At 35.6% G+C, this 16,761-nt stretch overlaps 1 protein-coding gene across 6 annotated transcripts in view; it reads left to right on the top strand.

The window, feature by feature from the left end:
• Bap170 (Brahma associated protein 170kD) overlaps positions 1-16,761 on the top strand; it is an 86,336-nt gene that overhangs the window by 43,417 nt on the left and 26,158 nt on the right. For all 6 annotated transcript variants that reach the window (XM_018512140.1, XM_018512141.1, XM_018512142.1 and 3 more), the window contains exon 4: positions 9,132-9,283. In XM_018512140.1, the coding sequence (XP_018367642.1) occupies positions 9,132-9,283 (152 nt within the window). The remainder of the gene's footprint in view (positions 1-9,131; positions 9,284-16,761) is intronic.

The following is a 16,761-nucleotide window of genomic DNA, read 5'->3' on the forward strand; positions in this document are numbered from 1 at the left end:
ACCTAATCTAACCAAAAGTGTATACACTAATGGTACGTTTCCACTGAGCGTGTCACGCATCGCGTCGTCCATTGCGTCATGACGCACGCGAAAGAGAGAAAGAGTGAAGTTCATATATGTACACAACCCCTCCCTTTCTCTCTTTCGCGTCACGTCGTGATACGGTGGACGGCGCGACGCGCTCATGGAAACGTACCCTAATAATTAGTCGTGTCTCCAGATCGCAGCACTCGCTGATCATATATGTATATCACTACTAGCGCTCCTTGCGTATTGCGTAATAATTGCGTAAAGAATGTCAGAAGGAAACTAGCGCTTCTTGCGTAAAGAATGTCAGACGAACACCAAAGGAATGCGCGGAATGTGGTCGACGACAATAATGACAATAAGGACGACGTATCTGAAAATGAACTGAAAAAGTAGCAGTTCGGAACTTTGCGTCGCGATATCTACGCTCGTAGGACACGTAAAAAAAAAAAATAAAAGCACTTTTATCATACAATCCGTGTGTTGGCTATCGATTGAGCATACATAGAACGCGATCGGTTCAGCCGTTATTGAGATCCGATAATCTCGATCTGCCGCAACTCGTCGGTTCGCATAAAGGAGGCACGGCAGTGTCGCTTCGCGCAGCTTAACGCCGAGACACAACCTGTGTCTCTAGATTTTTTGTATTTTACGTTTTTTACTTATATTTGTCTTTAGTATTAATAAAAATAATTTTTACATTAATAATAACTAAAATTAATAATAAATAGCCTTTCACACGAGTTTAACATCTTTTTTATACCTAAAAAACGACCATTTTCTACCTTCAAAATAAATACCTTTTTTGAAACGCGTGTAACCATACTATTTTTTTTTTTTTTGAAAGTACATCATCTTAAGAGTACTAGACCAAAACTTTATTTGAAAATATTATAAATTTAAAAAGTTATAATTTTTTAAGTAAAAAAACATTTTTTCGAACTTATGTTTAAATAATAAATTATGTAGAGAAGGGCTACGTGCCATAAGACAAAACAATGTAATGTAAATAATAAAATATAATTGAAACAAAAATATAACTACAAACGGCGTTTTGACTCTACTTGGGTCATTCTCAATGTTAGATAAAACGAAACATAAAATAAATTTAAATTATAAATAGCTTAAATAAATTAAAAACGAATTATAGAACGGATTAACAATAATGTAAAAAATACAAACTGAGACAAATGTAAAGTCGCTATATCGTATCATGTGGATTAACATGTTTACAATTTCTTTTCAGTGTCAAAATTAAATTTTTCACTAAAACGCCATTGTCCCATTTTTTTTAAAGGATGAAATTATATACTGTATTTTTTTGAAATCATTGCAACTAATACTATCGATTTGGTAACACTTTAAAGATGGGTCGGGTCATTTTAACCTAAAGTAACCATCGTGTGGCTTTTTTGATGTATGACCATGAAGGATTAATGTATCTAACCTATGTTGATTAAAAGACGCTAATTAATTTCAGAGAATCAAAATGATTTGTATAAAAAAGAATATATGCATATACTAAGTTTACTTTAATAATAATAATTCAAATTTGCAGAGATATAATGTAAAGAATGTAATTGAGTGGATCGAATAGACCCACGTCAGGTCAGGTGCGGAGAGTTAAATTTACATAGGGCGATGTCGCTATAAACAGAACGGATCAAGCGATGTGAATGTTTAGAAAAGAGATATTGATCTTCTCTGAAAATTTTTTCCTCGTACGAGCTAAGTTTAATCAATTATTCGCTGATGCGTACACCTTGTGAGGTTCCATTAAAAGACGCGACCCGATTGAATTCCGATTGTCAAGAAGGGCCTTCACCGTCACCGGCGACTTCTGGACGCGGCGTGACCGTCACCGCCCCGCTTGCTACAATGTTCCATTGCGTCTGGCAGTCCGCGAGCGTCTGCAAGAGGCAGGGAGTAGCAGCGTTTTGCCGTACGGCCAACACCACGCGTATCGGCATTGGTCCCTATGCCCCACCACCATTTTCCGTATCGCGTACTACGTACGTTCGTTCATTCATGCCTCGGCCTCGCTGACGAGAGCCACCACGTGGTTCCTGAGTCTCGCTTTCCTCTCCCTCCCACTCTTCTCCTCTCTCTCCCTTTCTCTCCTCCCCCCGCCTCTCTCTCTCTCTCTCTCTCTCTCTCTCTCTCTCTCTCTCTCTCTCCTCTATCTCGCGCGTGCTCCCGTTCTCTCTCTTCCTCGAGAGAAGCGAGCCCTGCAATCTTGTTAGCGGCACGCGTGGCTGACAAGCGGACGCGCCACCGAGTCTCCGGCTCCTTACCATCGTCATTTGCGCGCGACTTTTCGCACCTGACTTTACGCTGCAACTTGCAAAGCGGACGCGGAAGTTTTCGTTTTTTTTCACGAAAATTGGAATTCGCGTACACTTCTGATCCGTTCAGTTTCATAGATTTAACTCTCGCTTCTGACAGCCGCTACTATGCTAAACTGCCTTCCCCAGAGATCTATCTTTGTATATAAATGACCGCTACAATAGCCATCTGTGGAGATTACCGCTGCGTATAAACAGTCATTGTAGTGCACAGCCGATATAAATAAAATATAATAATTATCGTATAATTATGAAAATGTTAAAAAAGTCTTGAATTTAAATATTTTCAACAAATAGTTATTAAATGACGAGCGATTGAGAGCACTAACATGCGGTAATTTATGCATTATACTTACAATAGATATAATGTATGTAAAGACCTTACATAAAATTTATACAAAGATCGAACGTTTCGGTTCCATTCGAGCCATCTTTAGCAATGTTAAGGAACCCCTAAAGTGAAGCCTGAACTCCGACAAGGTCACCAGAGGTCGCTGTTTTACATTTGTGGTAGTATACATCGATATATCTTTTATATACTACCACACCAATATCTCACGCAAACTATGATACACGCAGTCGCACGTTCGTGTCAATTTTCGTATAATAAATTCGTCGTGATAAAGTGTCTAACAAATAAACCTACGGAGGTGTCGTGTCACTCACCGATTTTAATGAAACTTTGCATATTTGTAGAACTTTGAAAAATATTTGAGACCTATTTTTTTTTATCTACAATGGTTCACTCTGAAGGGTGAAAACTACTCCTTAAAGGTAAGGGATAGATTTAACATATTAGGTGAAATAAGTTGAAAATTTTAAAAAGTAAAATGTGTTAGGAGATTTTTGGGGTCGCTGAAACTGAATTTTATGTTAAAAGTATGAAATTCAAAATGACTGACTCAATATGGCGTCCAGATACATTAAAATTTTCATTAATTTTTATCAAAATGAACCAATTTTAAGAATTCTTGTCATCACAGAATTAAAATTTCCGATTTTTGGATCAATGATTTTAAATATGGTGTTAAAGATATAAAATTCAAAATGGCGGTTTCAATATGGCAGCTATATACGTTAAAATTTATAATTTTTGCAAAAATTGTGTTGATACAAGGTCCTCACCTTTCGGGGTGCTTTTTTACAGTGAGTTCTATCTACCGTACCTCTACGATTTTTTTTCAACTCTGTTGAAAAAACGTAAACATCAAACCGCTTCTATCTACAGTGTACGTATGCGTCAGTAAAAACGGAAAACGTTTGGCCCGTCGCGTCTACTCATGATCGCACGTGGCACATAGAGAAAACTTTAAATTTCATATTTTTTACATAAGATTTAGTTTCAGCGACCCCAAAAACCCCTTAACCCATTTTACTTTTTAAAATTTTCAATTTTTTTTTATTTCATATTATACGAAATAAGTATCTGGACGCCATATTGGATCGGCCATTTTGAATTTTATACTTTTGATATAAGATTCAGTTTCAGCGACCCCAAAAACCTTACTTTTAAGGGGTAGTTTTCACGCTTCAGAGTGAACCATTGCAGATAAAAAAAAATATGTCTCAAATATTTTTCGAAGTTCTACAAATATGCAAAATTTCATTAAAATCGGTGAGTGACACCTCCGTAGATTTACTTGTAAGTCTAATTCTAAGAACTCGACGTTGTTCATGTAAACTACGTGTCTGTGGACCACAATTTTGTAAGTACAAACTGCAAAGCTTTTATATCAAGCAAATTTTGTTACGATATTGACAGCTTTAACGCCATATTGGGCTAAGAAATGGTAAAAATCTCTTTAAACAATTTTTTTTTCGTTCTCGACATAAATTCCACCTCACAGACACGTATTAATGCATGTGCTTTAATCCCGAAAAATGTTTTTCAAACTTATTATATAAACGAGGAAAAAAGTAATTGTTATATAAAAATTATTGCATTTAGTCGGTAATACAGATGACTTTAAGATCCCCTTAAAGCAATACATTTGATGATCTGACAATGAGTAGTAATGTAATTAGTCCAAGAAGTACAGCAAAGAGAGTCTCTCAAATTACCATTTGAAGGGTGTAACTTTTAGTTGTTTGACTAAGTCAGAACCGCTGCACACTATAATTGCATTTAAAAGGGAACTTTCTACCTTGACCGGAAAATAGATCATTTTTAATAATTTTTTATACAAGAACTTTTCAACAGATTGTTTTCATATTTTTCAGTAATATTTATTCGTTCTTTTCTCTTTGTGTGTGCACGCACGCGCTCGCGCATTTTAATCAAAAATATTGAAAACTCAACAAATAACCTTCGAGAAAATTTATTTTTAACGAAGTTAAAGTTTTAAAAGTAATTATTTACTTCAAAAATTTGAGGTAATTTAAAGTGTGTAAAAGGTTAGGCCAAAATAATCTAAAATTTTTAAAGTTTTTCAAGGGTGACTTAAATATAATCGGGGCACAGCGCGTTAGTTTCTTTCAGCTGTTCTTAAGTAAATTTTAAAGTTACTTTAAAAATAAGTTTAAAGTTTCAAATTTACCTTTATTTCTTAGGTTTTCTCTACAGTAAATTTTAAGTATTCTAAAATAAATTTTTTAAGTTTTCTAAAGTAAATTTTTTCAAGAGAATAAATTAGAAATGGTCATAACGATCGAAGCTAGATTTTTTAACGCTTAAATAATTCAATGTGAATTAGTAGGTACACTATCACCGACGAGATACTATTAAAGACCGACATTCTTATGGGAGTTCGCATTCCTGTTAAAGCTGTTATAACTAAAACTTAAAATATATTCAAAATGAACTGACTCAATATTTTAAAAATTAAAATTACCGAAAAAAAGGCTATGAGTCAACTCTAGTTGGTAGGTAATTATTCTATTTTAATGTTTATCGAAAGGATATACATAAAATAATATAACAAAATAATACATACGTTTCAACCTTCATCAAGTCATCTTCAGTGTAAATTGATTCGAATGGTTAGAAAATTATAAAAATAAAAATAATAAAATAAAGATAAAAAGGTCGCGTTATAATCGGTTACATAAAATTAATAATTTAAATATAAAACGTTGGAGATGTCGTAGTATTAAAAGTATTGTGAATTATATTCATTTTCCATATAAGGATTAAGTATATAAAGATCGCGTGATCAAAGACGGTTATAAAACGTTTGTATAAATAGATATTGATTATTTATGTCTTCCGATTTCAACGGTTTGAAAAATTATTTCCTTACAGCATTTCGTACCTTATCTCCCATTGCAAAAATGGATATAAAAAATTAATACTAAAAATCATTCATCACGTAAACGTGCCCCAGTATATCGATACTGATTCTTGCTGGAATCAATAAAGTATACATCAATTAAAAGGTTAAAGAATATAATGATTAGACTCTCTGTATTTAAAATAATAATAATAAGTAAATTTCAAGGCTAATGAGAGTCAGCGCGAAAGAAGTTGCGCACAGTTTATTGATTATTAAAATTATATCTTCATAAAACTGATGTCTTCTTTATTTCGTAATTTTGAACGTTTCAACTCATTTTGGATTGGAAAACCATTTTATATTAGATACGTGGATGATATTGTTATGGTGGCGCCGGATAATTTAATTGATTTAGTATTAACAACTTTCAACTCCTTTTTCCACACGAGACTTCAGTTTACATTGGAAAAAAGTGGAGAGAAAATTAATTTCTTGGATGTGACGATCATGAAGAACAATGATTGCTTAGAATTCTAGGCATATAGTAAGTTCTTTTCTTCCTCGAAAAACGTATTTTGGACTACTCTTCCGTTGTTACGAATCGTTCTTGTCTCCTTGGAAGATTCTAAATGATGTCGTCGTCGGTTAGTTTGTTGTATGCGCTGATTGTTGTTAGCCATCATTTTAGCCTGAGAAAATAGAGAAACCGTTTAGAATTTTAAGTCTCATAAGCTCCATTATTGTAACCTTCATTAAAGAAACAAGCAGCTATAAAAATTGTGATTTCGATCATCCATACTTCTCGGTTTTATATATGTGTATATAGTAAACATTAAGGATGCATCAGATCGTAAAATTACCGGATACCGGATATTGAATATCTGAAAAGAATATGATATTGGGTATCCGATTGAATGTCCGGTAGGATAATTATCCGACCGGATATAGAATTTTTTCCAGATACCCGGTACAAATTTGCCAAAATTCTAAAAAGAGAAAGCAAGGGAAAAATAGCGGGGTAATAATTTTTTTATCTTCTCAACGTGAAAAGAAAAAGAAGAAAGACGAAAAGAATAGAATGTTGCATCAATGACGCAAACTTTCAATATAAAATTTCAGTCGGATATATTGCCGGATACTAATAATATCCGGCTATCCGACTGGTTAGTAAAAAAAGTATTGGGTAATACCGGATACAGAATATTTTTCGGATATCCGATGCATTTCTAGTAAAACTAGTTGAAAATATCCTTATGCGTTCAAGTTAATATAAACGTACTGACAATGAGACTAAATATGCTTCTAGCCATCATTTATTTATTCTATTTTGTTTATTCTACATCTCATAATTAGTCATACGTGATGCCGCGGCGCCATGCGATCCAATTTCCATCTGTACATTTTACTCTTGAAACGGCTCTACAGGTTTCATTTGGCGAATTCCGGCTTTAAATTGTTTACCGACGTATTTTTAATATTTTAAATTTTCAGGAAATGTTATTTATTAATAAAAAATCGATTTTGTTTTTACTGAATATGGTAGTAAGCCTTTTAAGACGTTACTTAAAACGGTTTTATAATAAGAATAGACTATATGAGAGAATATCGCGTAGACTTTATTTGTAGTAAAGTATGTACTCATAATTCATTATGTACAGCGATAACTATATGTCACGGTGAAAGGATTAAATGTTTTATAATAAGTATTTTCTTGTAAATTTGTCCTTATTAATTTTAACTGAAAGTTCTTAATATATGTATTTTCCGATAATATAACATCACTTTCATCATTTTACGAACTGTGACATTTAAGCCGATAAAAGGGCAAAGGACAACTTTTAAAACTCCGGAATGTAGCCAAAACTCTCTCTCTACTCTATATTTAAATACGCTCAACATATTTACTTGTTCTGATATTCTTGCATCTGAATATATTAGTGTTTATCATTATCGCTATTTGTATTTCGTACTGCACGGTAAAGCACTCGGATGCGCCACTCTTGCGTCATCGGATTTAGCCGGATTAAGCAATCGCTGTTCTTTTCGATTGTATCTTAGCGGCAGAAACAATTAAAACACGTTTGTTCAATCAAGATCGGTGTCTTTTGTTCGATCTGCACTAGAATTATCGAGCAAGGGATCACTCTTTCAAAAGAAATATCATGATAAGTATCTCCGGCCGGTTGCTACTTTGCGTTAGTAGTCGCTGTCACATACGCGGCGTGTAGCAGCAGTAGTAGCAACAGCAGCACGCTGCTGCGGTAGTCGGAGTAGTGTTCAGTAGTCTGCACCCGCCAACGGCCAATCAAGCTCTGGGCTGCTTGTTCTCTACTGTCTGTACCTTCCGCGCTGTACGTTGGTTGTATGAATGGATCCGCTACATCTATCCCCACTTTCTTTCGCCCACCCACGACTCAATGTCCTCTCTTCTCCTTCCCCTCGATGCCTCATGACTCCCATACTCTGTTCGCGTGAGTTCGTCGCACTTTCAACGACCGACGGTCGGTAGGTCGATCGATCGGTCGGTCGATTGGTCTGTCTGTCTGTCTGTCTATCGGTCGCCTTGAAGAGTTTCTTTCATCAGCCATCGTTATTGGCTACTGCTCTGAGTTATACAATCTCTAGATAGAATTACGCGCTACGTGTTGATACCGTCGCAAGTCAACTGATTCTCTGGAAATGCCAATCAGTTCTAATGAATCGAGAAAAGTCTCAGCCGCAACTTGTTTAACTTTTAAAACTATATAGTTGATCCAGCTGGTTTTTGCACTAGGAAACTATATTTTTCCGATTTATTTTTTGTGACATAAACTTCCGATGGTATAGTATCGCAGTTCTGTTGTGCAGTATTTAGAAGTGATCGATGAACATCTTGTTTTCGTTCGGATCGTCTTTTGATTTTTGAAATTCTTTTAATAGTTAACATTCTCTGAGTCGTTTCAGAGGTTTGTTATACTCGCCACCATCTTTTTCTACCCAGAAGTTCCATATCAACCTTTATGAAATCCAAATAAATCCTACATTACAACTAAATCAACATGAAAATCGTTTGTACGATTACTTTTAAAAACACGTCGACAGCTGTCGGCCGCCTCTGCAAGGTGGCCATTCGGATGCACTGTACCCGTTGCATTCTGGCCCTGAGCGTTCTTTAATCCTTCGGAGCTGATTGTGGGGATCTATTGGACACATTCAATTATATCTTTCCGGAGTTGACGGTGGATTTATAGGCTTTACTCAATTTCTTTAGGTTACATCTGCAATCTTGAATTATTATTGTTAAAATGAACTTGGTATTTATTCTTTTTTATACTAGTTGTATAATTTTGGTTCCTTGAACGTTCCCTTGAAGTTTATTAGTTTCTTTTAATTAATAAATTAAATGATCCAGCGTTAATAATTGTGTTACAGATTTTGACATTAGCTTCGAATGATTATGTATAAAAAAATAGAATTATGGGAGAGAGAGAATCTATCATTTAAGAAAGATGGACTTGGCAATTTTATTTTTTACATGTAAAATACTAAAGTATCTTGTGCGTTCCAGGTATCTGGACAGGTACGAGAAAGTCCACTTCCTAGGCGAAGATGGTCAACAAGCCGATGACGACGATGAGGACTCCAGGCATCGGAAATGGTCGGCCAGAGCACTGCACTCCGTTCCTCTTACTTATAACCATCATCAGCACAACATCGCAGGTGAGTTGTGCAGATTAATGTGCTAAACGATAATGTGCGCCTTCGATATTTACAACTTTTAGAAATTTTATATTGATCCCTTGATGCATCATACTGATATATCCGAGTAGACAATATATCGTCCTTTTATTTCTGAGAAATATACAAATTCGCCGAATACGTCGGCAGTTTCGATAAATCGTTTTTGCCAATTTATGTCGCTGTGCACGTCTCGATACATTTCGTGAACATGTATGCACAGCCGGGTACGTACCATTTTCCATTGTTTTCCTCCTTGTCGCTCTTTCATCGTCGCTTTGCACCGCGCGTACACAGCATTCTTTCCCTTTCTTCCCAAAACTTCCCCTCCCCCTCTCTCTTTCGACTTTTTTCTCTGTTTGTACGTGTGAGTCACGGTTCAATAATTCGCTACGTTAGCAATTTCCGGCTGTCAGAATTTTTCGCCCGCTCGTTCCGCATCATCCCTGCAGCTCTGCGTAAAAAATATCGCACGTTTCGGTCCCTCGACAGGTCCTTCCGCGATTTTTCCTCTCAAACCCATTTTCATTTATCACGAGAAATGTTTGAATTTTGTACGACCGTACTCATTTGCAAATGTACTGTAAAAGAGAGAGGTTATTTGACAACGGCTCGCTCTACTAATAGTATACTCGACAATTTCCCAACGTCGAATATCAACTAGTGGCTAGATTTTCTGGTTTGAATATTTGCAGAGATATCACCGGAATTGCCCATCATGAAACTTTGCATGTAAGGAATTAATTAAATCGGAGCATCTCTTCTTTCTATCGTGCTTTGCAGCGAGTCGCGCCGTCTTCGCGGGAGACGACGCGCACTATACACACGTACGTGCTGTGCGGCCAAGGTGGCAACGGGTTATTGACGTGCTGCCGTTCGGAGAGCAGCAGCGGTGGCGGGCTATCGAGCCGGAGAGGGATATAGAGAGATAGATAGCGGAGCAGGGCGCACATGCGAGTCCGCCGCGGCCCGGCTAGGCGGCTGGGAGCCGCGAGTGCATTCGTGCACACCGAGGGTTCGAGAGGGAGGCCGTGGAGGGGTCGCGCGACCGGCGTGTGCAAGATAATTTAATGGGCTATAATAATGACAAACATTCATATAGGGTGTACCAAATATATTTGACAGCCTGATAGTCTTGCGTTCTCTTGTCTCAATTTATTTCGAGCCAATTCTTCTTTGGCAAACATATTAAGATTCTCTAATGTTATATGTACACAGGCACCACATATACACACAGGGTGTTCCATAACTAACGATAAATATTTTAAAGATATATTCTTTGTAATATTCTAAGACGAAAAGCCTAATACAGAGATGCCGAAGCTATGATAGCTTTCAAATGGAAAGAGTTTAAAAATTACGACGCAGGGCTAGAATTTCGTGCTGATCAGTGTGTAAAGGTGTTGATTTTGGTATTGTTAAAAGTATGAAAATCGAGAAAGCATCTTCACACTATGTTGCCATTCCTGAACGCGTGAAATTCCGGCCGTCATTTGTAATTTTTTAATTTTTCCTGTTTAAAAACTATCTTAGTCGCGGCAGTCTTAAAAATGTTACAAAAAATCTGTCTTTAAAATATTTATCATGAGATTTGGGACACCCTGTATAATATATGTATATATTAAAAAGTTGACACTTAAATACTTATTTAATTATTTATATACAAAGAACGATTTTGCTGAAATATATCTAAAAATTTAGTTAGAATAATTTTGTTGGATCATCAAAATAATTACGTAAGAATCTTAAACATGATATTGAAAAAAATTTTGACATTCTGGAAATCATCTGAGTCATCTGAACGTCCTACATGATTATTTTTATGGTTCAACAAAATTATTTTTAGATCTATATTTTTAGATCTAGCTAAATTTTTAGATATTTCAGCAAAGTTGTTCTTTTTGTGCAATAACAGTTATTGATGTTTAAAAAATTATTGTTAAAAAACACATTGTTTTGGATATTTGAGTAAGTAATCCTAAAAATGTTAATTTTTTAAAAGTATTTTCGAACTGTTGGCCTAGTTATTTATATGTACACATATTTGTAAATGTTTGGATTACGAATTCTTAATTATTTGAAAGCTTTATTTCGTCGTCTAAGATTCTCTGTCCAAGATTTACTTCGCGAAAAACTCCTTGCTTGCATCTTAAGAGTCGACAGGAGAGACTATGGAGACTTCTAATAAAAAATGAATTTCTTTATGCTGAAATTCTGCATGAACCGCGTTTTAATTGAGATATTCGTATTCGGGAAAGTAACGTGAAGGCTCGTACAGAGAGATCTTTTTTTTGAAAAAAGATAAAATAATTTATTCTGATATCTCACCCGATGTATACTATAGCGTAGTTGAGATGTACATAATTTTATATTTATTATAATTTTTCAAGAACCAATTTGCAAAATCCAACTTTGTATGTGCATTGACAATTTTATATAAAAAGAAGCCAAAAAGGTTCATGATGCAATATTACTTCTAGGAGATGAAATATCAGTATCTGTACCGCGAATAAGGAGCATTTTATTTATTATATAATGTTTGTAAGAGCGAAACTGCAAAATTCGGTTCTTCAGCACAGGTGCTGTAGCTTCACAAAATATAAGTCGTAACAAGTATTATACCAAAATGTTCCTTAAAACAAAATATGGAGTTTGATAGAGAGCAGATATGTAGCTGCACCCGCTGCAAATAAGGTGTAAATGAGTTGGTTCGTCACTCCCATTGACCCTTAAGATAAAACATATATCGGCGCTTTGGCCTTTCACACCGAGAAAATGCCAATTCCAGATTGGCCTAAGAATTGTCGGGAGGATGTATACGGTTTTTCTGGGACATCCCGTATACGTATATGGAGCAGAGTGCATATATGTGAGCCGTCGCGCCGGTGCGTTTCGCCCGTTGACTGGCGGAACGCGCGGGTCTATACTCGGCGCACATGCGCACTGCAACGCGAATAGCCTCGCTCGCGATGCCGCCCGCACAGAAGCTCTGGGGTAACCCGCCGGATGGACGACGGGGAAGGTGGGACGTGAGAATGTTATGAGCGCGCAGCGCCCGGGAGCTCGTCTGTATCGGGAAGGGGTGCGAAAATGACGCTTACCTACCTAATATCTACGTGTACGTAACGATTGTTAATTTGCTTGCCAGAGTCTTAGTTGTGCGCGGTGGCTGCGGCAATGACGACAACGACGACCTCGACTCCGGGACGCGAGCTCCCGCGTAAGTCGCAAGCGACCTCGGTGTCCCGTTATGCCCTATCTTCCCCGCCCGCGCAATGCGAGCATCCGGAACTGGGGCAGTAAAGGTTCCCTGAACTGGAAGCTATTCCCGTTTCCCATTTCGATTCATCCTCCTCCTCCTCCTCCTCCTCCTCCTCCTCCTCCTCCTGTTCCTCCTCCTCCTCGTTCTCCTTCTCCTCATTCCCTCTCTCGCATCGAAGCGGCCGTCATTCGTCTAATCATACATGGTCTCTGTCATCAGGCGAACGACACCTATAATACACTCTCTGTTGTAATCTTTAGAACCGAAAAGACTTGACGTCTACTTCTTTGGTGTACTGAGAAAAATTTATATTTGTGACTATTAACATTTTATTATAATTTAGTTATTACTGCTATAATGTGTGCGTGCGTGTGTACGTATACATATCTACGTAGAAAGTCCCATTTTAATTGCCCTAGGGAAATATCTTGAAAAATATATAAGATACGAAAAAATACTTCAAATGAAAGTGGAACGGTTTCAAAGGGAACGTATTTTGGTTACGTTTTTTTCCTGGTGAAATATTTATACATTTTTTTCAAGATATTTGCTCGAGGCAATTAAAATGGGACACTTTCTATATACATATATATATATATATATACACGCGCGCGCGCGCGCACGCACACACATATATACATACATACATATATGTATTAGGTGTTAAACTTAATTCCTGCCGTTTTTCGTCTCCAAAATTGATTTGTTTCGAAGGGAAATACCTTAATCAAAGTATTATTAATTAGTAATAAAGTAGAAAATGGAGGAAATTACTTTGATTAAGGTATTTATTCATCTTCCCTTCAAAACAAATCAATTTTGGAGATGAAAAACGGGAGGAATTAAGTTTAACACCTAATATATAATATATATAATATCTCTATGTTGCATCAACACAGAATATAGTTTGTATCGAAAATAACTATAATTCTTTTTTTTTTTAGATTTCCGTTGTTTTTCTGCAATCAAATAAAAAAAAATGACAATTTTTAAGTTATGTCGTTGTTGTAGGAAATGATCAAGCGATATGTCTTTACAAAAGTGACATCTTTTGTATAATTATAATTATCGAGATATTTTTGTAGACATCAATTAAAGAACTTGAGCTTGAAAACACAAGTCGTTTAGTTCGCGCTCGATTAGTCATCGTGATGGAAGATGATACTTGAAAATCAGTGTTTACTTCATGACACATTCTGAGTCAGCAATTCACACTTCCTCGCTCTTAGGTCTATCTATTTTTTGTTGAGTTTTTATCCATTTGACATTTACGCAACATTGCGTTTATGAATGTAACCATTATCCTCGCAACTATCCGGGAACCCCGGAAAAATGTAAGTGAGAATCAATATTGCTGTAAACACTGGTGCTACCCGAGAAGATCTCGAATGACTGCGCATGGCATCATGAAAGTTTGTTTTGTCTTTGCTACAGGGTATACGCAATCACCGCACGAACATGTCCATAGAATCGCGTGACACGAACGAGCAAAATCGCTTGAAGAGTGATTGTTCACGATGCGCCATTGCCACCGCGCGGTCTATATAATTCTTTTGATATGCATTTCTTTAACCTTAAAACGCTATTTTTATAAAGTAGAACTGTGCTGTTGATACGTAAATTTTATGTCCAGAAGGAAATAGGCCACTCTTAGTTAATATAACACAAGATTTTTTTATACATTTTACATTTGTAATGACAAAATATTTACAATCTATACTTTTATAAATACAAATAATTTGATCATTAATTTAAAAGGAAAGAAAGAATAGACATATTATCAAATTCAACCTTGAAATGATATGAAATAATCCAATATTATAGAACTACTTAAAAATTAAAATCATTTATCACTCTGTTATAAGACTGAACCAGTAGAAGGTTCAAACTGATATGTAATGGATTCAATTTTTAAAAGTTTGTCCCCACTTTAGTGGATAGAACTGAAGTGGTGTTTAATAGTTTCTTCCGCTTTTAACTTGACAGATTTGGCTACTGATCATTAAACACTAAAAAAAATATTGAGAGAGAGAGAGAGAGAGAGAGAGAGTTTCCTCTATGCAAAAAATCTTGCACGAAGCATATGTCTATATAGGTATCTATAATACATATTTATCTATGAAAAAAGTAGATGAATGAGCTATGATCAAAACTAAATTCCACCTATGGAAAATTCCACACACAAACTATAATAATTCGAATAATTTCTCGAAATAAGAGGCTATGCAAGTTTCTCGCGGCGCACTCATCGCTCATTTGTAAGAGATAAGTATACGCAGCCATGCCAAGAGATGTGTTTCTCTCGTAAGAAGAAAATGTCTCCAAAAAAGAATCCTATAAGAAGGTGTATGCAAATCGTATTGGTGAGTCTCTTGAAGATTCTGAAACTTTCAGAGTATGCTTTCTGAATCTCTGAAAGAGTTGTGTTTTGTTCACAATTCTGTTTTTGAAATGTGATGCCAATTAATAATATTCTAGCAATAAAACTGGATTAACCGTTTATATATAATTTATATGTATAAAAATTTTTTACCGAGGCCATGTGCACGTCACTACAAGGCAGATTATTCTAGCATTAAAAGGATTGCAATCTTAAATCCAAAATCTCATGGCTAGACGATATTTCTTTACATTTTACAGTATCTTCTTGTTGCCGTATATAAGAGAAAAATCCGCAGTCAAGAAGATATAGCTAAAGAATATGCTTATACTTAGTGTCTAAAGAATAGAACTTTTTTTTTAATGAAGGCATAGTTTAGTGCTTAATGACATCGCTAACATGCACGTTAAACTTATGAATTTGTTCTAGGATTAAATTAAATCTCCGTTTTCTTCATCTGCAAAATATTATTGTCCTCGCGGATTAGAGGATGACAAAACAAGAAGAGTCGTGCATTTGTAAAATCTAGATTTAATTCTTAATTAACTACCAAGATTGACAGTCTCGTCACGTGTGTATCACGACGAAAAGTGATGTCATGGACGGTGAGAGGGAGGGTGGGATGAACGGTGCGAGAGCGAGACACGACGGAGTGTCACAATCAATAAGCGTTTGCGGGATAAGTGTTCCGTCGGTTCTTGATCGTTCTGGCATAATGTTGCGCTTGCGTGATGTTCGCCGCGATTCCAGCGAGATAGAGCCAATTCGCGATCCTGACTGCGCTCTTGTGCATGCATCGTCATGTGCTAAATTCGAGATGTCTATTTAGAAAGAAAAAAATTACATTACAGTCCGTAAATATATCATGAAATTTCAGCATCAAGAAGATTAGGCTGTTATATGGAAATCATTATTATGACGATATTTATTTGTTCTAAAATACATCATTTTCCAATTGAAGGCGTACAGAATACGTAGTGTGTAATGATACAAATATTGTAACATTAAAGATAATACAAGAAAATAATACCAACTTAATGAAATAACCGAGTAATTATGAATTTTTGTAAAGAGAATACAGAATGAAAATATTTAGTATAATCGAGAAGAGAATGATTCTATTCCTTTCTCATGCTTAACCCTGAGGTTATTCAAACTCGCGGTTTCGCGTAAAGTAACCACGACAGTGTTACTGCGCGCGCTTAGCGTCGAGCTACTATGGCATCTTCAGATTTTGCTAATAATCATATCATTTGAGTCATATCATATGAGATTAAAAAGCTCTATAAAATAAAAATAAATTTTCACAGAATAAAGATGCTATATTAATAGATAAAGTCATCAAATATCAGAGAAAAAAGTTTTCAAATAAAATATTAATAACACTGTTAAAAAACTGGAAAAAAAGATCTTATTGTGAATTCATTGGAATTCTGGTAGGTTCAACCAGAAAGGTGTAAATCAGATACTTATAGTTAAATCTATCAAACATTCTGATGCAGATAATCAGAAATTCAATAATCAGAATTTTTATTCATGTGATCCATTTTATTTTTCTTTTCTATGACTAACACAACGCTTTTTTTTTACCGTTGACGATATATGTTTAAAAGTATTTATATTTTCAATAATACTTTAATTAAATGAAAAATAAATATATAAAAAATTAATTCTGTTTTGTCTCACACAAATTCATTTGTCTATCTAACTTAAGAATCATTTAATTGAATTAATCCTGATAGTGAACAAACGATAGTACAGAATATCAGTAGCGAAAACTGTTACGTCAAATATTAATCAAGTGCATACGTATTCGAT

Source organism: Trachymyrmex cornetzi, unplaced genomic scaffold, assembly GCF_001594075.2.
Source record: "Trachymyrmex cornetzi isolate Tcor2-1 unplaced genomic scaffold, Tcor1.1 scaffold392, whole genome shotgun sequence".
NCBI classification, from domain to species: Eukaryota; Metazoa; Arthropoda; class Insecta; order Hymenoptera; family Formicidae; genus Trachymyrmex; species Trachymyrmex cornetzi.